The 23082-nt window shown below is 32.4% G+C and overlaps 1 protein-coding gene across 1 annotated transcript; it reads right to left on the bottom strand.

Moving 5' to 3' along the window:
- Positions 1–23: 23 nt before the first annotated feature.
- LOC124356974 (protein stoned-A) lies at positions 24–19503 on the bottom strand. Its single transcript, XM_046808319.1, has 2 exons — positions 19242–19503; positions 24–2605 (listed from the first exon to the last, which is right to left on the bottom strand). Exon 2 carries the CDS (start codon positions 2577–2579, stop codon positions 24–26), a length of 2556 nt encoding a protein of 851 aa, XP_046664275.1. The 5' UTR covers positions 2580–2605; positions 19242–19503.
- Positions 19504–23082: the final 3579 nt, after the last annotated feature.

Genomic DNA, 23082 nt, shown 5'->3' with positions numbered 1-23082 from the left:
CTGTATAATTCTTTTTATTCAACTCAGTTAAATAGTTCTGACTCTAACAGTTTAAGCTCTGCCTTTCCTGGAACTAAATTATCAACGCAAGACGTATCAAAAGGATCAATGTCATCACCAAGCTCAAATGATATTTTACTGTTCACAGCAGATTGCGGAGTAAGAGGTTTTTCTGCCACAGAAATATCTTCCGAGTGATCTATAAAGTTATTGATTACTTCCTCGGGTTCTTTTTCCTTTTCTGGAGAATGTCTAGGGTTAAAGTCTGGATCCGTATAGCTTCTTTTTATTGATGGTTCAACACCTGAATCTGAGTGTATAAGTTCGCTTTCAAGAAGCCTCAATTCTGCTTTCCCAGGAAGTACATCATTCACAATAGATGTATCAAAAGGATCTACGTAATCGAATTTATCCAAGTCTTCCTCTATTTTTTTGGGCACAACAGGGGTATGTAGTTTCACAGTAATGTCCGTGTCCTCTGTAAGGAAATCTGGTTGTAACTTTTCAGGTGATTGATAGACAGCTTTTACAGGAAGAGTAGAAGGGGGTTGAGGTGGTATAGGGTTATTATCTTTAGTTTTCTCTATATCTTGTCTAGGATTGAAGTCAGGATCCGATAGACTGTGTTTTAGTGCAGTCTCAACAATTAATTCGCTTTCAATTAATTTTAGTTCAGCTTTTCCAGGAGCGTGAGACACAAAGGATGTGTCGAAGGGATCAACAAAATTGCTTTCACTTTCACAACTTGGTCTATTGTTTACCTCTTCTGGATTAGCGTAATACGGAGTAAGAGGTTTGCTTACTTTTGAATTTTCGTCTTGATCAACGGCTAGAAGGTCTGTTTCTGTCTGAAGGGTTTCAATATTAAATGCAACTACTTTAGGGATAGAGAGCCTTTTCTCTCCAACCGGTAATTGATCTGGTCTTACAGCGGGCTTTGTCGATCTGGGTGGTGATTCAGCTCTAGGATCAAATATTTCGTCACCTTCTATATGAGATATTACACCATCCAATAACTCCTTCTCAAGAAACTTTAATTCTGTTTTTCCTGGTGCTACGAGGTCGTTAACAACCGAGGTATCGAAAGGATCTGAATATGTTAGTTCTTCACTTCTTTCGTTTGGTATCACTGGTTCTATTGGACAATCACTGATTTTTGATAGGTCAGTTGTACTTCCTCCAAGCAGATCTCGATGTTTAAAACTTAATGGGGTTTGGTCTTCCTCAAGAAAATTGTGTTCATTTGTAGCATCATTCAAACGGACACTTGGTATATCTTCCAAGTACTTTGGCAAAGTGGTCTTGGGAAAATCGTGTTCTTTCAAAAGAATTTCCTCTTCTATCAGTCTTAACTCATACTTACCTGGTAAAACATTTGCAGCAAAAGTTGTATCAAAAGGATCTATACCATCAACATCTTCTAGTGTTTCTTCAAGATTATGACTTGCCTCAAATGAATCTTTAATAGTTTCTTTTAAAACCGATTCTTGAGCTAGTGCAGCGAATTCATCATCTAATTCGTCATCGAGTTCAAGATTAGGGATCGTATCTGCGTTTACCTGTCCAACAACATCAAATTCTTCAACAATAGACTTAGATAAATGTTGCTCTTTGTTTTCTGTAACTGAAAGGTCTTTTCTCTCTACCAGTGGGCTTGGTTGAGGTAATGTTGTTGCAAGGTTTATTGAAAGATCGATTTCTTCTGATACGAATTCTGACTCTTCATCAAGAATTGATTTCAATTGTGGCTCGTCAATTACATTTATTGGCTCGTTTGTTGTTTCAACTTCGTCAAAACTTCCAAGCAGAAGATCTTGCTTTTTAGGTCTTTTCCTACTTTTTGGTAGAGATTCAACAACTGGAATAGCTTTGTCTACTTTACCCGTGAGAACCTCAACAGCACATCCTAAACTTACAAGATTTCGTTTCTTTGGATCAACTTTTATTACTTTATCAACGATCGATGTGTCAAATGGATCTGGGCCAGCTTCTTCTTCAGTTGGACTGTCAGGAATATAGGCTAGTTTTACGTCACCACTTGCGACCACATCTACGTAAGAAGTGTCAAAAATATCTTCATCCTGTTCACTTTCTTCTTCTTCCTCTTCTTCTTCTACTGGGGGCTGATCTTCTACCTCTTGTTTAACTTCTTCAACTTTATTTTCTTGTTTTTGTTCTGGTTCCTCTTCGATAACAGAACCGTCTTCAGCAAATCTAGTCCACTTCGTTGACTTTGCTTCAGGCTGTGTATTTTTTGTATCCTTTTCAACTTCAGTATTTGAGGGTCCAGGTGGTTTACGCTGATAATAACTTGTAGATTTTATACGATCTAGGTCACCTTGGGTTTTCTTGAGAATGTCATCTACACCAGCTGTAAGAGCTTGGAACTTTTTCCACTCTTCACTTTTTTCTGTAGACGAAGTACCTTCACCTGCAGTTTCTGAAGCTTCACCAGCTTCTAACTTTTGTTGGTGTTCTCTACGATACTGTTCTAGTTCTTCTGGATCAAAAAGGTCGTCTTCCTTATGCTTTCCCTTTTTGCCCTTCTTTTTCTTTTTCAATCCTTTGATTTTCAGCATATTCTACATCTACTTCAAGAAAACATCTGTAACAGAAATAGCATTTTGGTTTCAGGATTAAATTTAAATATCACAATTTAAATATTTAAATATCACAATTAAAACTGAAAAATAACCAGGAACAGATTTTAAGCAAATAATATACATTGTGGACCAGAAATTTATGTTAAAATGCGTTCGTAGGTTATGATAAAATATTTCGACCAACCATATATGTCGGCATTCATTGCTTACAATTTTGTACTTCTGTTTCTAAATTAGTTATACACGAAGGTTAGCGATGATGTGTTACGTCATCCAGTGCGGACTTCGGCTTTACGCCTAAGCCAAGTTCAACTTTTCAGCTACGTCCTTTTAATCACAGGGTTATTTTAACGGTTTAGACCTCTGAACAAACTATCGCAAATAATCTGGATTCCAGGGAAACGAATCAGCCGATCTTTGACACCAATCCGAGCTGACCATAATTATCTGAGGTATTCCAATACAAAATAGAATCTGTTACAAGAAATTGTTACACTATAATGGTTTTAAACTGCTGCAACTACAAAATATTGTCTCAAGCTGTGACAAAAACCAATGTACCTAAATACAAAATGCCTCCAAAAGACAAAATAATTTTATTAAAGACTTTTTCATTTAACAGCCAGGTTTATGGCATACAGTAATCACGCCATAAAATCGTGTCTCTCGTTTTATTAATTTTCAACAGAAAACAAAGCGCCAACGTTTCTCATTTTCTAGGCCAAACAAACTTTGTATGGAAATAGTGAGCTACGTATTATATATGCATTACCTTAAGTTTGCAAACCAGTCCCATTCAGTAACAGTTTCCATACACTGACTCCTCATAAAAACCCGTAAGAAGTTTAAAATCTTGAGTAATAACATTCGCCCAATGAAAGTACGTAAATGCGTAGGTAATATTTCAACTAGTATCGTAACGCAAGATTGATAAGAATTTTAAAATTTTGAGGTCATGTACAACACTTTTTAAATAGTTATTTCGTACTCTACAAGTTCGGAATATTATTGTTTTCAGAATTATTGAGTAACAACACGAGAGAAGCTGCCTACTACCGTCAACTTTATACAAGGAAATCTTACATTACCCATGGATAGGTTAATTATATGCCTGAATCAAGACGAATTTAAAGATTACCATCATGGCATTTGTTTTAAATTTCCATTTTGGTTACTATGTAATGTATACCAAAAATTAATTAATATTTTAAACAGATAACAATCTCAACCAACTATGAGAACCCCATAACGTGACTATTACCGAAATGTTCGAATCGCCCGGTAAAGAATAACATTTATGATGGTAATTTAGTAAAATCTTTTTTACATTATTCTAAAAACATACTCAAAAACAGTACACTTAAACTTGTAGGCCTAACTGTATAAAATTTTGAATTAATGAATGCACAAGTTTCCGATTTATGAATTTTCAAAGTTGTTGTTTGTTTGAAAATAAAAAAAACCGGTATTCATTTTTCTTGTTATTGAAACAAAAGTTATTGTCCGTAAACTGTATATAAACAGAATTCAACAAGTAAAATGTTAATGTGCTACGCGTTATTTTACCTTAATTGGTTAGTTTGTGGGTAACTTTTAATTTCACGTATATAACTTTTTGGTTCGAGAGTAGAAGCCGAGAGCCAATTTGAATTGTGTAAGCTCACAAACAGGTTTTTCTCACAATCAGTAAAGGCATTTCTTCAAAAAAGAATTCAATCGTCAGTTGTGATGGTTTTGAACGTCGAAATGAGAGCTTATCGAAAGGGTTAAAAATAAGATCATATGTCAGATCATATGTTTTAGCTTGACACAACTACAACAGACCGACAGACACACAAAATTAGTACTTACATCACTGCAAGACTGAGAAAGTCGCTACTTGGACCTATTAGTCGGACTGAGTATGGTGACGCTGATATAATATTTATTGACGAGTCTGATAGTTGGTTTTCAACACACTATATAAATAACGTATTTCAATAATACAATGCAATGATATAAATTGTACTGTACATTTACACTGACAGAGATACACTGACTGGATTTATTGCACTGTACTATATTCTACATCGGTGACATGTACTGCGAACTGATCTGTAAGTGTATATATTCTCGGCCTAATTATATGAGATTTATGCTATTTCAGTACGATATAACGGATTATTTTGAATAGTGATACTAATAATGAGATTTTATTCCCAATTTCATATCATGTGAAATTTATTATTCCTTTACACTGTGACTCCTTCGGCACAAAATACGAACTTCACAATGAGTTCTGTATACGAAGGCAATGATGAAATTTGTATTCCTAAAATACCGAGGGCTTTATCAGTCAAATTATTCTTCTCACATCGTATAATAAAACATAAACGTAATATATGCAGCTTTTTAAATTTTGTATTCCTCAACATGCTATTTTAATTACCACAATGTTAATTAATTCTATTTAGCTACCCGTAATTTGGTAAATATTGACAAACTTCCTTCCAAAATATTACACTTCAAAATTAAACACTTTGAAATACACGCCCTACATTAATTGTAATACTTCACTTATAACAGGATACATTATTTTTAATAAGGTTTCGTCGTTCAAAATAAGCACGTTATAATCCAATTGTATGGTTATAACAAGATACAAGATGTATTGATGAAATTGTTTTACATTTCTTATTTCGTCACAGTTAAAGCAAAGAGTGGTTTGACCTTTGACACTGTGCCACCCTCAAGCCAAAAGTCAATAACCTTCTTTATGACTGAACGACGAAGTTTCCGTCATTTTGTTGACTGAAGGCAGAGGCGACGTACATTACTCGTTTAAACAGCACAACCCGTGGGTAGACAGTTATACTATGGCCATGTTATACTCATTTGAATATACTAAATGATTTGGAGACAAAAATTTATCCTACAGTAACTTTCACATTCCAGTTCCTGTTTATCTTCAAAGTCACTAAAGTTTTGTTTTTATACGTATTGTTCCAGTAAAAGTTTGCCTTAAATATATTTGTTCGAATTGCAGGCCTTAACGCCAAATAGTATTTAATTTTTACATAAACACAAAATCTAACTATCCGTATCATCATTATTGTGTAGTTAAAAACGCAAATTAGCTGAAGATCATATCTCAATGATCGGACAAACAATGGTTAGAACGTTGTCTTAATACTAAAGCACATGCCATCTTGTAGTTGCTAATTTATACCACTACTATGATTATTAATTTAATAAAACTTTACTATTGTAGAAAACAAAAACCTAAGTGTACTAAATGTAAGTAAATCAACACTATTCTAGCTTTTTCGCAATTCAAATAACCATCCATAACTTATCATTGAGCCATTTAGTCCGATTCCCACAGTAATTTAATATCGTTATCCTTCTAGCACGTACTGGTCCTATTAATCCTATTAATTTTTCAACTGCAAATTAATATAATATACTCGTAAAAAATCTAGTGAAATTTGGGATTAAAATACATTTAAAATTAAAATGAGAAAATACGTACGATGCATCATTGCAATCACCCAGAGAGTAGAAACTAGTATGCGATTTTACTATTTCATTAAATTGGCTCATATGTCAACATTTGACGTCGATAAATGGTCAAGAAAGTGTGATAACGATAGACGTTCTCTTCGCGGCTGGCGATCTCACATATTAATGGCGCTCCGGAAAGTGCTCAGCGACGTAAATAAACCTTTCAATCTTGTCAACCCGAAAAGAGACTATTAATCTACGTGGTTCTACAACTCCACAACCTTTTATAGTTGATTTTTCAACATTTTTCAAAAAACTCTCCACGATCCTATTTACAGTGAAATTTTAGCCATGGGCTGTTCAGTTAATGTCAGGAAAACAGACATTAAAAAACTAAAATAAGAGTCAAGAATGTTATAAGTATCTGTTCTAAGGAATAATAAACAATTTATTTCGTATAGTAGTAGATAGAGTGTTTGCATTTGTATTAATTTGTCAAAGTAAAATACATGTAGCAGAGTTTTGAACATAAGAGCACATACTATCTACACCTGCAAGAGCTAAGTTGGTACCAATCACATAACGTAGCTATGGTGGAAAGAGTTAATTCATTGCGAATGTTGATTTCAGCTCCTTTTCCACTGCTGCTTAGTGCAGCTTCTTAAATCAGACACTGTTTGTGGCGGACACAGAGTCCAGATTCCAGGGTTCAAGACTGCGACAGTGTTAGGTTTCAGACGCTTCACTAAGCGGGAACTGAAAAGGGACTGAACTCAGCGTTCGCTTAGTACTAATGTTTGGGGGTCGCTTAAAAAATGATTTCGAAGAAGCCTTCTTTAACAACAGGCTCATCTGCTTATGACAGGTAGATGATACTGAGTGAGTAAGGTCACGACAAGTGCCTCGTTCGAACATGGTATCTTCAGCAAAATAGAGTCCAAGTAACATGTGAAAATCTGGGTGGAGAGAAAACATAGGAGCACCAATTTCCACATGATTAGCCTTTGGAGTTTTAGAAGCATCTGATAACAGAAGAGAGACAGGCATATTTGATGACTCGGGCAAAATGAATGTTACTGTCATAAGTTTTAGGCTGAAGAACTGAATTTGTTACGTCACACGTTAAATGAATGGATGAAACTTCTAGTGTTTATATTTTCTATAAGTCTTGGTTGGATTGTATTTGGACTGGTAAATTATGTCATTACGTAAAAACGACTTATTCCAAGGCGTTTGTTATAAGCAACCATCGAAGATATCATGTAATAAATGTAATGTCTTTAGGTTTTTAATGTGCGTGATGCTTTATATTTATAATATCTAAACTTGTCAAAGATTTAGCAGTTAAATTTTGTATTACAATAAAAGTGTTGGAGTACTTCAGGAACAGTCAGTAGAAATGAATGAGTAAATCATAAAATTGTGTGTATTCAAAGGTAATTGTTTACTCCAAAGTAATAGTATGAATTGACAATTAGCCCTTCAAAGACGTAGTCTCTTCCAATAGATCAGTCAAGATTAACCGCCCAGCTCAACGTAATTATTGGTCTAAGAGTTAGTAAGATTGATTTTAGACATGACCAGAATGTAAATCGACAGAAACTCTTAAGTAAATCAGTAAAATGCAATGAGGTGTACTTCCTTCTTAACAATGCAGTTTGACCAATGTAAGGGTTGACTTTAGAGGAGCAAATCTGTAAAATATATTTACGTGTACTTTCCTTATAACAATGCAGTTCAAATAATCTTAATTGATAAAATATGAAGCATTAAAAAGCTTCATAGATAATGTGTATACAGGAATAAATTCAGGGCAGAAAGTTAGTGGTTTATTTTTAGATATTAAAAAAGCGTTTGATACTGTAGATCACACAATTCTCTTACAAAAGTTATACGGATGTGGTATTCGGGGGAATATTTATTCTTGGTTTGTTAGCTATTTAACAAAAAGAAAACAATGCGTCAAAATTAATAATTCTTTTAGTGACTTCGGGTTTATACAATGTGGCGTACCTCAAGGGTCAGTTTTAGGCCCAGTACTTTTTATAATCTACATAAATGATCTTTGTGATTCAAATTTAAATGGAAATATTACATCTTTTGCAGACGATACAGCTTTATCGTATGTAAAAAATAATTGGGATGATATAGAGCAAGAGATGAATTCAGACCTTAAAGCACTGCAGTGGTGGTTTTCAAAAAATAACATGTTATTAAGCCCAGAGAAAACTAAGTACATCAATTTTAGTTTAAAAACAGATCAGCAAATTTTTAGTAATTCAATTTTGTATCGATGTGTCAATTGTTTGTGTAGTAACAGTCAGTGCCAACAGAACTGTGCTGTAGTATCCCAGTGCGAAAATTTAAAATATTTAGGAGTCATGCTAGATAGAGAAATCAACTGGAAGACACATATTGAAATTTTAAAACGCAAACTAAACAATATTTTAAGATTTTTTTATTTTTTACAATACATTTGCACTGAAGAAGTGTTAAGAATGCTGTACTTCTCTTTGGTCAATAGTAGGCTTGACTATGGAATATTTTGTTGGGGTGGAGCCTATGAAACAAATCTAAAGCCACTTCTAACTCAACAAAAGAAATTCATAAGGTTGATTAAACGAAAACGAAGAATGGAGAAATCTTTTCCTCTTTTTGTTGATTTAAATATTCTTCCCCTTAAATATATGTTTGTTTATAAAGTTTTTAAAAATATTTTATGTCATAAGTGGCAATTTACCAGAATTAAAAAATAATTACAAAAACAAATTAAGAAAGCAAGAACCAATACCAGTTCCAAAGCCTAACCTAGCATTTTTTTCAAATAGTTATTGTTTTTTGGGACCTAAAATGTTTAGTATAATTTCTTCAATTATTAGTTGTGAGAATATAAAGTTATTTTCAAAAACATTAAAGAAGTGGTTATTGGGTTTTGATAAATTAGATTTTCTTCTCTGCATAGATTCCTAGTTAATTAAAGAAAGTAACAGTAAATTTTAGTTTGAATTTATTTAAGTGGATTTTCATTTGCTTTGTAACTGCAGCAGCACACTTTTAATAAATTTTTTTAGGAGCTTATAAAAAAATCAAAGTTTTATTGAAATTTTCTTTGAGCTAAAAAATATTTTTGTAATAAAAGGAACCTCTCCACAGGCACTTGCCTCTAGAGGCCCTAGTTATTTTTGAAAATATTTCTTTTAATTTACGAGTGTTTTTGTTTTAATTTTATTTACAAGAATGTTACATTTTTATTTAAGTTTGCTCATTAGGTTTGTACATTGTGTATGCATTTGGTTGTTTACTTACTTTATTGATGTATTACATTATGTATACCAATGTATATAATGTGTTATTGTAATATTTTCAAAAATAAATTCTATTCTATTCTATTCTATTCTATTCTATGATCTTCATTGAAACCTTTTTTTAACTACACGAAAAGAAAAGAAAAATTTGGAAATATTAAAAAGGTAATACTGAACTAGTAAAAATTCTACTGGAATTCAATTTTTCATATTTCAAAGAATGCGAAACTATCTAGTAGACATCCCTATATTCTAATCAGGCTACCGTATCGTTGTGCCACCTTTATTACTAAACATTACGTTACGTAAAGGGCGATGGAAAATTGTTTGTGTCATGAGTAATCCGTGTGCTAGATTATTTATTTTATTTCTGACTTGGTTCAATGTGACGAACCAATCCAATCAAAAATTGTTCAGCCAACAATTAAAGGATGGTTAAAATTTTCAGTGTTTAAATATTCTTCATTCATAAATTAATATACAAAGTAAAACAGTACTTAGTGTATAGTACTTTGTTACAAAGAACACAGTGGTATGTATCAATATTGTTTCAATAGTTAATTACTATTTCGATATCGTATCTTGGTGTTGCTCAGATTATTTAACCGTACGTACTATATGGCAGTGCGGTTAATTACAAGTACTTCAACTTGCTTCCATTCTAAAGGTACTTAGATTATAAAAAAAAAACTAATTGTGGATCGATATTATTTTTCATGGGTGACCACAGATCATATTTATTAAATTATTTATTATTCATTAAAAAAGTCATAAAATTATCTTAAACTGATATTGAAAATTTTAAAGTTTGGCTCACTTTGAGGTTAGAATATTGCCTGGAAATATTGGATATAGACATTCCTTAGTCAGATACTTTTTACTAGTTGAACTTTTGTAAAATTGAAACTTGGATATTTTAATACCAAGATCAAGGTTTGCCGAATTTGTTCAAAACCAATATGAGGGGATGGCGACTTTGTAGAATGTGGAAATTGTTAGGCGAATTACACCATCACTGCTGGTCTTTAGAATTATAATTGAAAAGCTAAACTTCAAAAAAAGAAGTCCGCTTGGAAATGTTCACTCTGCAAACCCTCCACTATTGAAACAAGGTCGGGAAGTGTAGATCAAGAAGAGGAAATAGAAAGTGACGACCCTATCTATCTAGCCTTGAAGAAGTCTCCGAAGAAATGTTTAAAAGACAGGAGAAGAAGATTTCGTCAAGAATTAATACCATAGTCACTTTGGTAAGTAAACTAGAAGAGACAATTAACAACTTAATTGATAGAATGTAACAGGTTGAAACCAACTCATTGAAGTTCAGGTTTAGACTTGAACTTGAGTGTGAGAAGCAATATTGTGGGTGCAGCAACTTTATTGTGACAAATATTCTGATCTCATGAAAAGAGCTGAGGAAATGAAAGACAAAGTTGGTTACAAGTATGTATAGTTCAATGGCAGTAAGATTATGATGAAGAAAGATAATGAGTCACAACCTATTAGGATAGTTAAGATAGGAGACTTGGATAAGATAGCCTAAACGTATATGATAAGAACCATCCACCCTAATAATATACAATCATACGTAACACATATTTATACGTTTTTTCTTACATTTACGTCTCAAATAGCTTTAGCTAGAGAGTATAAAAAAGAACTGCATTGTAAACAAATGGTTATTTTTTAATAAAATACTTGGATTCATTGTCGTACACTCCACACTCTACAGTTAGCTTTCTAACCAGCACGTAATGTGATAAAAAAAAACAGTATTGTCTTAGTAATCGTTATCATTTTACTATGTTGATACTTTTTTAGTAATTTTAACATTTTCGTGTACCAGTTATTTCTGCTAATTTGTAGGTTTTGGGGGAATACACTTTTACAGAGACAGAACTAAAAGCCGGTAAACGTTAACAGTCTATGCATTACATTCTATAGTTTACCATACAATGATGGATAACTTTCGCATGAATCAGGGGAAAAAGGGAGGAAAAACGCTTTTCCAATATAATTTCCATACAATTTTCCAATATAATTTTTAATTACTGTTACCTTAGTACTATTATTGTCAGGATTATTCTTATTTTATTAATTGTTTAACCCGTTACATGGGGTCCGGCCAGCCTAGGGTAACACGTATAGTAGACATATATTTCAGAACATTTTAATTGCAATATCACAAAACATTCTTTTATTCAATAAATATTTAAATAATATCTTCAAAAGAGTCCACATTATAATTAGCAAACGCTAAACAAAGTTAAATAATAGAAATTTAAAAGTGAAAGGCTCAATACGTTTCTCTCTTGTCACGAATGCAGTAAATGGACTATTAGAAGAAAGTTCAATTTTATAATTAGTGAATATTTTAACGAATAACTATAATTCTAGTGCACCGGCATCTATGATTCAGCTTTGCGTGTATTGTAGGCACGAAACAATGACAGAGATAAAAAACTGACAATGGTCAGGATTGTCTGTCACTGCTGTCTATTTGTAGTGTGCGACACAGGGGTGGCGGGAGGGGGAGGTTGTAGCTAAATTGGCGATTGTGTAATCTTTGTGTTCCATTCACCATTTTGACTGTGATAGTGGTTATTAGTTTTGTGTTGATCATTTAGCGGTATACGGTTTATGTACTCCGTGGCGTAAAGATTAAAAGAGACATCTGAGTACATTGCTTTAATCTCGACACTACCGGTAGTCTTAATTACTTTTTATAATTCTTACTTGACGGCTCACTCTTTTACCAGAGATGTCGGGGCCTACAATGTGATCTGCACCTAACATTATTACATGTATCGTTCGTTTTACAAGAAGGTAACGTTGAAAAAAACTCCATCGTACTGTTTAAGAAGAAATGTTGAATCCCCCTTCCGGGGCAGGCAGAAGAAAGGCTTGATATCACCAAATACAATTTTAATTGGTTCTAAATAAACTAATTGGTTTTAAATCGCCATTGCTAACATATAAAATTAAAATTATAGTCTATAATATCCATCTTATATAATAACTACAGTAAAATATGTTACGCATAAAATAGATCGCTAAATGTGTTGCTGAACCCTGTTGAGTAATTTTGTTATTAATTCTTCATGTTTATATTAGTGTAATTTGATTACATTATTATTAGTTATTAGTTCATGTTTTGTTATCATGATAGTAGGTTACGTGATATGATGTAATATTATATCAAAACTACAGGAAAGGCTCTGCTTACTTATAGTGTGGTTTAACTTTGTAGATATAAAATGTCCTCCGGATTGATATAAAACGCCAGTTTAGAGGATTTCGGTGAACCGATGAAAAATTAAATAATAAAGTGTAAGTTCGTGTAAAGGAAAAATAATCGAATATTAAATTGTTTTAGTTAGTTGTAATACGAGTAAGAAGTATTTTATTTTTTGTTGCAATTTACCAAATCGATTAAGGTTCACGAAATACATTATGGATTAAGTAGGCAAAATCATTCTGATATGTGATATTAAAAAACAATATAGAATAAAACTATAACTTAATAGTTGGGTTAAGTTTGTAAAAAAATTAAATTGAAAAGAACATTACTCCACACAACGTAACAAATAAAAATTTGTTAACATGAGTAGACTGTAATATTATTTAGCAGAACTCCATTTAAATATTTATGATTTACGAATTAAGACTAATCTGGTCATTATTATTTGTGGTTGAATATCTCCACCAGGGGTAACAGTGCATAATTAATAAATATATTTTTATTAATGCTACTATGTTACAGTGTTTTTATTGTACGTTCCTTATAAATAATTGAAATACCTTCCAAATTTAAGGATATTTTCGTTATGAAATACAACTAACAGATACATAACAATTTTCTTGTACATGTAAAAAACATACATACATACTAAATTTTACCAAAAGCATTAATCGAGTAAAACCCATCTCACGAATTTTAAATAATTGATCACTCTCCTAAGGAAAATTGCACAGCAAAAGTCGGAGAGGTCACGTGGAGAGATCAAATAAAACACTTCAATCTATCAGAAAGTAATCAATAAAGAGCTATTCACTATTACCTACCCAGAGCGTTGATAGAAGCAATGGATAGTTTTAAAACAATCTACTATAAATGTACCCTTTAATATAGAACGTGGTTTTGAATATATTGTTGATAAACAAGGTTAGTGGAACATTCACGTTAAATTAAATTCTGATACAGTTTCTGCTTCCAGAGCACATTTTGATTGCTGGAAGAGACGGGTGCGGGGGGAGGGTGAGAGGTGAAAGGGGAACAATCGATGCTCACACGTCATCATCCCCCTTGTCCCCATCACCTCACATCATCGCTGTAAGTTGTTGACTAGATACCTATTACTAGGTGTACGCCACAACGCTAAGAGTGTCACAGACAACACTGCCACTATACTTTGTACATAGTCTGTATTAAGATTACGAGGAACGGTACTGAAATTCAGTAGATAAACGCTTGTTGTTACGCTTATCTTTGCAATTATCTTTAATGACAATTTTAGTAAAGTTGTTATATCATGGAATAGGTTTTTGTTTTTAAATCTAATGTTAACACTAATTGTTTAATAAATCAATCAAGGTAACTGCGTCATACTAATCAGGACAGACAAATACACGATTCTAAGAAGACCATGTCGCGTGCTTAATAAGTATTTACAGATTAAAAGAATTTATAATAGCATATAAATAAACAATATATAAATATATTCACACAGACTCGTATGATAATAAACAAGAATATATATCATATAGACAAATCCTACCCAACAACCATTATATCAGTAAATAGTACGAAAGTATTTTACTTTTTTTGTGTAAAAAAGTAAAGACTTATTGTCAGTAACGTTTCTATTTTATATAGTTGGCCGTAGAATAGGTCATCAAACACTCTTATTAAGACAGCAAGATGGCTCTGAGAATGTCGGTCTGATTTATAGGCAAAACGTATCCTCTAATTGCATTCTTGTTTCGTTATAGAAGAGCTCCAGCCTCGTCAACAACATTCTTTTGGAGGCGAGATAATCCCAGAACTCCGTGTTGAAAACATGTGGCAAAGCATCGATGACATGTGTTGTAACGACTGAGGAAAATCCTATATCTACACATTACCAAGTCTCATTGTATTAGGCCCGGGATTCCAACAAAGGAATCTCCCATCAAACTTTTCTATATAAAGTACGTATCGTTCCCAAAATTCACGCATGGTCTTGCGAAAACTCCTGTTTTACTACTCAATCCTGAGTGACTACACCAATTCGGTAGCTCGGGGACTCCTGCAAACACAGGTGTTATCACACCCTTGGCGAGGTCTAATAATCTCTATAGTCAGTGGCAGAAATTTCCATATCCGCGATCTAATCCTGTATCGCTGTCCACACCCAAGAGATCATGCTCGGCCTTCGAGGATAAATTATTCACCATATCTAAGTTTTACCAACCACGTTTATATGACTATCGAGAAACTTCTCATTTTCAACGTTCTCCTGCATAATGCATAAATCTTGCAAATATGTAAATAAAACATAACTGTTATTTGGAGTCACTAAGAAGTCTGGAAAATGTCTCAACGTTATCCTAAGTTTAGATGTTGTCATTACGGGAAATAAATTCAACGGTGGCCGTTAAAAATCTATATTTACAAGAAAAACATGTCATAGCCTCTAAAAGAGACATCGTAGGATTTTTTTATGAATTGACACAACGAAGTATCGAAGGACACGGCAGTAATGAATGAATGTCTGTGCCGAATTGAAATAATTGAGGCAAACATTGTGTACAATATTCATTTGAACTGCTACCGTCGCGGTACGTTTTATTGATTGATACCGGTTAAATAGGTTTTCCGATGTATACTATTAGAGTGTAAGTCTTTATTTACATAATTTTCTCTCCAACTTCCTCTTTTATGTGGAAAATGTATTTAATACTATAATTGCGTCGTATTTTTTAATGAAAGAATGTTAGTTTAGATATTTTTAAAGCGGATACACTCAAGTTGGTAAAATAATTTTATACAAAATATACGGCTACGTATATATCTGCTTCCGATTCAAACCGGTATTTGATATTGTTATGGAGAGATCGTTCGTTAAGCAAGGATAATGTGCCTTGCTCTTCACCTCCCTGGGTGAATGAAATCTGTCACCAGAGTATCAGAGGGGTTGGAATCTGCAAATGCTTAGCTAAATATCAGATATTCATACTTAGAATTTATGCGTAAGTTGAGGTAAGTATTCAGTCACTTAAAGAAGGTTTGAAATCAGGGCACTCCAGAAAGACGGAGTTTGTAAAAGCGAGTCGACCGCTTTTATCGCCCAATGATTAGCGAATCCAAGCTACGAGAATGGTATTACTGACATACTGAAGAGACTAAACAAATTCGAAACAACAGTAAGCACACTCTATGAGCCTAAGAGATGACATTTAAGTATTCAACTAAGCGTAGGTTCAATCGATTTTGTAGTTCGAACCACTCCGTGACGCAGAGTTTCACACGAAAAGTTACTCATACTTCTATTCTCGGTAAGAGCGTTTGACTTGCTGTAACAAAATCCGTCTTTCTGGAAGGCCCTGATACCAAAATTTCACGAACCTCAACTTACGTATAAATTCCATGTGTGAAATCTGATTTTTCGCTAACAGTTGCAGATTCCAGCAACTCTGCTACTGCTGATTCTTTCCATCCCATAGCTGTATTGTGTTCCTTTAAATACCCATCAATACAGAATGTGGGGAACATGTGTGGTGCCGTTTTCTCTTTGCTCGTTGGTACTTTATAATTTAAAACAAACTTTTACTCATAAAATGTAAATAAATGTAAAAGATTTATTTTTCAAAATTTTCATTGTAACTTACTCCCATAATTTAGATGTTTCCACTAAAATATTGTCTAGTCTTTAATTTGTATTTAGTTGGTTTTCTACTGTTAAAACTGTACTACCAAGATAAACGAATCTAGTGTTTAGTAGCGATGGTACAATAGATAACACGACACGCATATAAATTATAGGCATGAATAATGGTGTGTACTGCCATTGTTCTTCTTGTAGCATTCTTTATCACATGGACTGATAAACCGCTCTTGCATTTTCAAATAAACAAATCGTTTATTCGTTCAAAACACATTATTAACACGTTATAAGTACAATAGTTAGACAAATATAGTGCTTCTTAAGATAAAAAAAACAGCAACAATTTCTTTGTGACAGTATTAGGTTCCCTAACAGTACATGGCATTTTCCTTAGAAGTACATGGCTAGAGTTCTTTCTGATAAAATTGCAGGTCACTTAACCCACCAAGTCCGATGGGTCAGAACATTAAGTGATTTAAAATTGGGTCTTACAGAGAGAAAATAAAAAGCTAAATAAAATTATAAAGATTAGAGCTTTTTATGTATTTTTATAGTTACATAACTCATAAAAAATGGATTTCAAAACAATTAGGCTATTATTTAATCAGCAGCCACTTAAATCAAATTCCGAAAGATTGATAATATTAAACAAATTGCTTTTTCATACATTGTGCCCTTTTAGTACAGAAGTAAAAGTTATCTCTGGAAAAATTAACCATAATAATTCTCAAAACATAATGATGACGACATATAATTAATAGAAGTATTTAAATATGTAGATTGTACCAAACTACTAACGTTAATATCCCAAGTAATTAATGATCAGTCTGTAGCACACACTACAATTATTCCTGTTTTTACTATACAAAACATAAATTTGGCATAGGTAATAAATAAATAAAAAGCTTTTCCAGACCCAAATAACAATATTTCGTTTTATCTTCCACTAAATTGAGTTCAAGAAAATGTGTACGGTATAGTAGACACAAAAATTGAATCTGAAATGAGAAACTTGGAAGTCAGGAACTTACTAGGGAACTTTTTAGTTACACGATAGGAAAATATTTAAATGGAACAACATGTGAAAATTTAAAACGACTTATTGATTACAATATCAATTAAGCTGTAGATATTATAACTGTATGAATATTAATAATGTGTTATTAATTTTGTTAAGCTAACCGAATAGCTAATAAAAATGTTATAAGAAAACTTAAAAAAGACTAAGTAAGCAAATAAAGTCTAACGTTCATAAAACTGTCTGACTAAATATATCCAATTATAAAAAAATATAATATAATTATACAGACATATATAGGATAATAATTCGAAATCATGGAACACAAGGTGCCTGAAGGTCAAAGAGAATCTCTTAATACCAAAGTGTTTAATTTAATTTGTTTGGTCATAACTCTAAACAATGTTATAAAATTCACAAAATAATGGTAGATAACTCCCAAAACAGGGTAACATCTAAAAGTTACTCTGTTACTCTCGTGGTACGACCTGTTTTTTTAACAATAGACATAAAATCGTTCAACCCCTTTTACACACCCACGTAACAAAGAAATTCAAGATACAAACACTAAATATTTTCGTAAATTTCGGATTTGAATTGAAGCTTTCCAAAAACAGCACATACAAGGCCTGTTTTATTATAACGCGCCTCTAAATAACGTTTTTTATGTTTCCTTCCATTGATAGATGTTTTATAAGTATTTTACCGTCATTTGATTTACAAATTTATTATTATTATTATTTAACGAAGTTTTTCTGATTAATTAACATAAACAATATAAAAACTATAACACGTACGACTATATGTTAAACCACATTACACAAAGTTACGATCATTACTTTCTGCACGTTTTGCAGATGAACTAAGGAAGCTTGTTAAGGAATTCGTTCTGGTTTAGGGCATAGATAAAATAATAATGAATTTCAATCTTATATAAAACACTGCATATTATAAGAGGACAGTAGAATATTTATCATTACGGCAGTTTTAATAATTTACTGAATCTTAGATCCTAAATTGATTAGACAGCTGATATATAAGACTGTGAAGAATCAAATGAATTATTACTAATGAAAATTACTAGTTCACCGGTGTAAGAAATAAAATCATGAAGTTTAAAATAAGCTTCGGTCGATACTGTATTTTATATTCTGCAGACAGATTTATTACAAGTATGGTTTAATAATAAGGTTTTATTAATAGTAACAGCCTTTCTCTTCAATAATAAGTTTTTAATACAAGTATTTTTTTATTTTATTGGTTATCTATTGTAAATTTCTGCGAACGATCCCAACAGTAGTGTCTTAATCACTGTTAAACCTAATTTTTTTCAAGGATGCCTTTACGAAAGCAGATATATTATGTGCCTCCTTTTTACAAATTCCCGTGCCCCATTTAGGGTTGATTAAGGCCGCCATTTTGGAACTTGTTGGATCCATTTCAATTGGGGAAACACCTCCCCCCTCGAACTTCGCCCCTTTCTAGTGTAAATTCACATGTTTTAAATCTGTGTCTACATTTTCGCACTTTATCTTAGGAAAACTAATTAAGCGAGTATATTTATATTCGTTAATTGTACAATTTGTGGGTTAACGGAATTTCTGTAAATATTAATCAAAAAAGAGACTTCAAAAATTTATTTTTTTTATTTTTCAACTATTGGTAATGTGCGCTAGCTTTAAAATGAGCTGACAGTTTTTCGTTACAATCTAAATTAATAATCCCAAGTTCATAAATAGAGCCCTACGATTTGCAACTCAAAGTGGGGAACTTGTTTAATCTAAATATTGTTTACGATATCTATAACATCACTGTGAATCTTGATCTAAATTATGCATGAAAACCTACAAACATTATAAAAGACAAGTCTCTGAAGTGATAGACACTTAAGCCAAATGATTATTAGCTGAATTTGAACTACTTATGGAACTAAAATATTGAACGGTCTAGTTACTTACTACCCACCTACCTTTCTCCAGTCATTACATTTTTCACTTTAAATCGCATATTTTACACATTTGTACAGAAAAACCTTCACCACGATCACAAAATAGATCTGTGATTCACTAAATTCAAATCTACGATGGCCCTATTTATGTATGCTCACACTTATGTACAAAATCTGAACACTAAGAACCACTAAACCCTGTTTTATCTTGCTAGAATGTGAAAATTCAACTCATACAATGTCTTTACACCTACGGTAGAAAATTTCTGAGGAATAAATTCTGTTCGGGTGTGTTCGTGGGTGATCGGGTGGGTCCGGTGCGGCGTGGCGGTCGATGTAACGAAGCTCTGGCGGAATCACCAGACACTAAAGGGTATTGATTTCGTCACCGGGTGGGTAGTACTTACCCTCCCCAATAAGTGACGTCATCGAAACTGGTGAAATATACCAAATTTCACCTGATTAACTGAGAAATTTGGCTTGATAAACGATTATGAAAAACAAAGCTGGTGATTCCCGCCTCTTCAGGTTTTATCTTCAGCCACTAAATATATATGTAATTTTATTACGGTTTATTTATTTTATATATAAAGTATTATATCAAATGAAACGTATGTTTGTTGTAAAGTATTCAGCATTTTCTGTTAACCTATTTCAGTAAGTCGAGTAAAAAAGTTCAGAGTAGGTTTGCATGAAATATTCGGTAATACTTCTCGTTATATTTTATAAAAATACTTATGATCAAATTGGCAGAAGTTTATATAATTATTTGTAGGATATTTCCAAACAGAATATGAACTCTACTTAAAATGTGCCTAAAATGTATATGGATATTATTTTTAACCAAATGGACTGTAACAGATTTGAATATTACCAGTTACCCTATCTGTGGATGTAATATTATACTGTAATCTATAGTCTTGAAAATATAAAATTAAATAATACTACTCTATTAATACGCTAAATTTATATATTTTTTATTATTCTTTTATACGGAGACATAAGGCATATGTGTATTAGTAAAATTTTAATATTGGCAAAACAAATAATAGAATTAACTGAATACAGATCGTACTCAAACTATTCTTTTATTACCAGAGTAAATTCTCCACGCCAAGTATTGATTCTATATTTACATAACTTACTAATATCTCAAATTACAAGAACCGTTCTTAAACACAAACAAAACTAGTCACTGAATATGGTAAATACACAAATCTACATAAAACACAAGCACGAATCTACATAGTTTGTACCTAATATAAATATGTATAACATTTAGATTGGCTTATATAACACGAAATTTGTTTAAAATCAAAAGTAAGAATATGCTTTAAGAGGCCATTTGGTTACCTTTCAATAATCAGTTACGAATATTCAAATTCTTGTTATTTTAGAACAAATCTCAAGAAATTTGAAAGCTCAGAATTGTGTTCTGTCAGGACCATTGTTCCACAGCTATGAGTTTCACAAGCCTATTAGGGCCAATGACCCTATTCCAAGATTCTACAGAATTGTACATGGTGTGTCTCACCACTATAACTTCAATGGTACCTACTAATGCTGCATTCAGAAAAATGTGTTCTGTATCACACTTTATTACTTTTCCTCACTCTTGCACTTGATATTGCTGCTGATTACTATTGCAATAGTTCTTTGTTTGCTTATATAAAGACTATTTTGTATTACACGTCATAAATATCTAGCGGCCAAACGGCTGACTGCAGAAGCTTAATTTAGATGTTTTCCCTACTACATTCACCTCAAAGTATTTAATTAAATTATTTTCAATTATTTAAAGTTACGGAATGTTTAACGTCCCAGACACAGAGAGTTCCCTATTCAAATCTCGAAAATATTATATGTAGACATAAGTAATGCATGATTTGAAAATTTCTTCACCATCAATAATCTGTTTTCTTTTTACTACTTTATATTCTATGGAACTAATATATCCCAAAATACAATATTTACTAGATAATAATTATTGCAATAGGATTTTTAATTAATGTTATGCATGATCATACTTTATGTTCTATTGAACTAACCTGTGCAAAAATAAAATATTTGCTAGGTAATCCATGGCAATAGGAATTTAAAAACAATGTTATGCATGATCATACTTTTCAAATGCTCAATGATCTCATAAAAATTAATTGTGAATATATAAAAATGCCCACAACCTAATATTTTTAATGTTACTTTAGTTTATTAATCCTTATTTGCATTTATAGTGCAAGCGATTAAACAAAAAATTATCATCAGGGCGATGAAATACCTATGAGTAGAAATTGTGCAGTTTTGTTTATATTTATTATACGACATTTCTTTTAATACGACTTGTTCTACGTTATTATATTTTATTTATTATACAGCCGTAAACATGAAAAAATATTTCGTATGACAAATAACCAACAATTATTACAAATTTTAAAATAATGTCTATCGTAATTTATATGTAGTTATTCGTGCGCCGTTATTATTACTTGATATTATTGTGGGTTATAAAAGTAACATTCCTTTTCGAAGAACGTTAAGTGTAGACGCGTGGTAATAACATTTCGGAACAACACTATTCCTTTTCCTGTCTAAATATTAGTATTCTTTACTCCATATCTAAAACTAAGATAGAGTAATATGTTGTACTGTTATTATTTGAGTAAACATATTGTTTCATAAGCTCATATAATGAAACATGCCTAAAAATAAATTATGAGGATATTTTACATTGTTATAATAGGTCAGTACGATAACAGATGTATAAATAGAATAGATCCTAAGAGTATACATTCGATAGGATTCTACAAACGTACACTACTTAATTATCCTATTAATAAGTATAGTATTATAGATCAAGGTTAGGCCCACGACAGGCTTCGGACATGGGAGGCTTTGCGTTCGCCACACAGCAAACATCCTGGCCAGAGAGCGTCTCCAATGGATCTATGTTTACCATTATGACTATTTGTATAGAGGTAGTAGAGGTGGAGTATTACATCAAATGTTAACTCTCTAGATTAACCCATTCGACAGTTATCGCCACACAGCAAACATCCTGGCCAGAGAGCGTCTCCAATGGATCTATGTTTACCATTATGACTGTTTGTGTAGAGGTAGTAGAGGTGGAGTATTACATCAAATTTTAACTCTCTAGATTAACCCATTCGACAGTTATCGCTCATACAAGCGAACACACAGACACAGAGCTTGCTTTCGTCATCAACCGTAGGAGAGATTACGCTAAATGCTCGCCCAATTGAACTTCCAAGTTGCTAAATTTATGAATACGTTCCAAGGGAACAATCCTAGATTTTGCAATAAATCAATATTTCATTTTACATCTTTTATATGCAAGCAGACACAAACCTACATGCGTGTACAAAATTATTTAAAATTAATAAAATATTGGTACTTAACAGAAACGTGTCAACTATCATACATAGGATTCACGTTCCGCCCATACTATTTTTCATCAGTATTCCCTGTCCGTTTCCCGTTTAGCTTATCATGAAAATAACATTGTAGGTCATTGTATACACCGAATTATATAGTAATGTCCACACACTAAGATGCTCAAGCTTTATTACGTGAAACCAACCAATCCAACAAAGTAACATCATAACATGTGTTGATTAATCTTTACACTAAACAAGACGACGCAGGATAATCCTTAAAAATAAATCGGCTTTTCCTATATGTAAAACATACTCTGTTTATGTAATAATTTCTTTATTCTGTTTTTCTTACTTTACAACATGGTTACCCATTGATAGGATCATTGTAATCAGAGTTACTTTTGAACAGATATTTACAATGTTCAATCCCGATGTACATGTAGTAAAGATAGTATTTTAAAACCTAA

Source organism: Homalodisca vitripennis, chromosome 3 (genome assembly GCF_021130785.1).
Source record: "Homalodisca vitripennis isolate AUS2020 chromosome 3, UT_GWSS_2.1, whole genome shotgun sequence".
Taxonomy (NCBI): Eukaryota; Metazoa; Arthropoda; class Insecta; order Hemiptera; family Cicadellidae; genus Homalodisca; species Homalodisca vitripennis.
Note: the sequence above shows the minus strand (reverse complement) of the source record. Positions and strands in the feature narration are given on the sequence as shown.

What these genes read in the sequence shown, in the direction of transcription:
- LOC124356974 (XM_046808319.1), bottom strand. Translation starts at nt 2,579, where the DNA reads ATGCTGAAAATCAAAGGATTGAAAAAGAAAAAGAAGGGCAAAAAGGGA.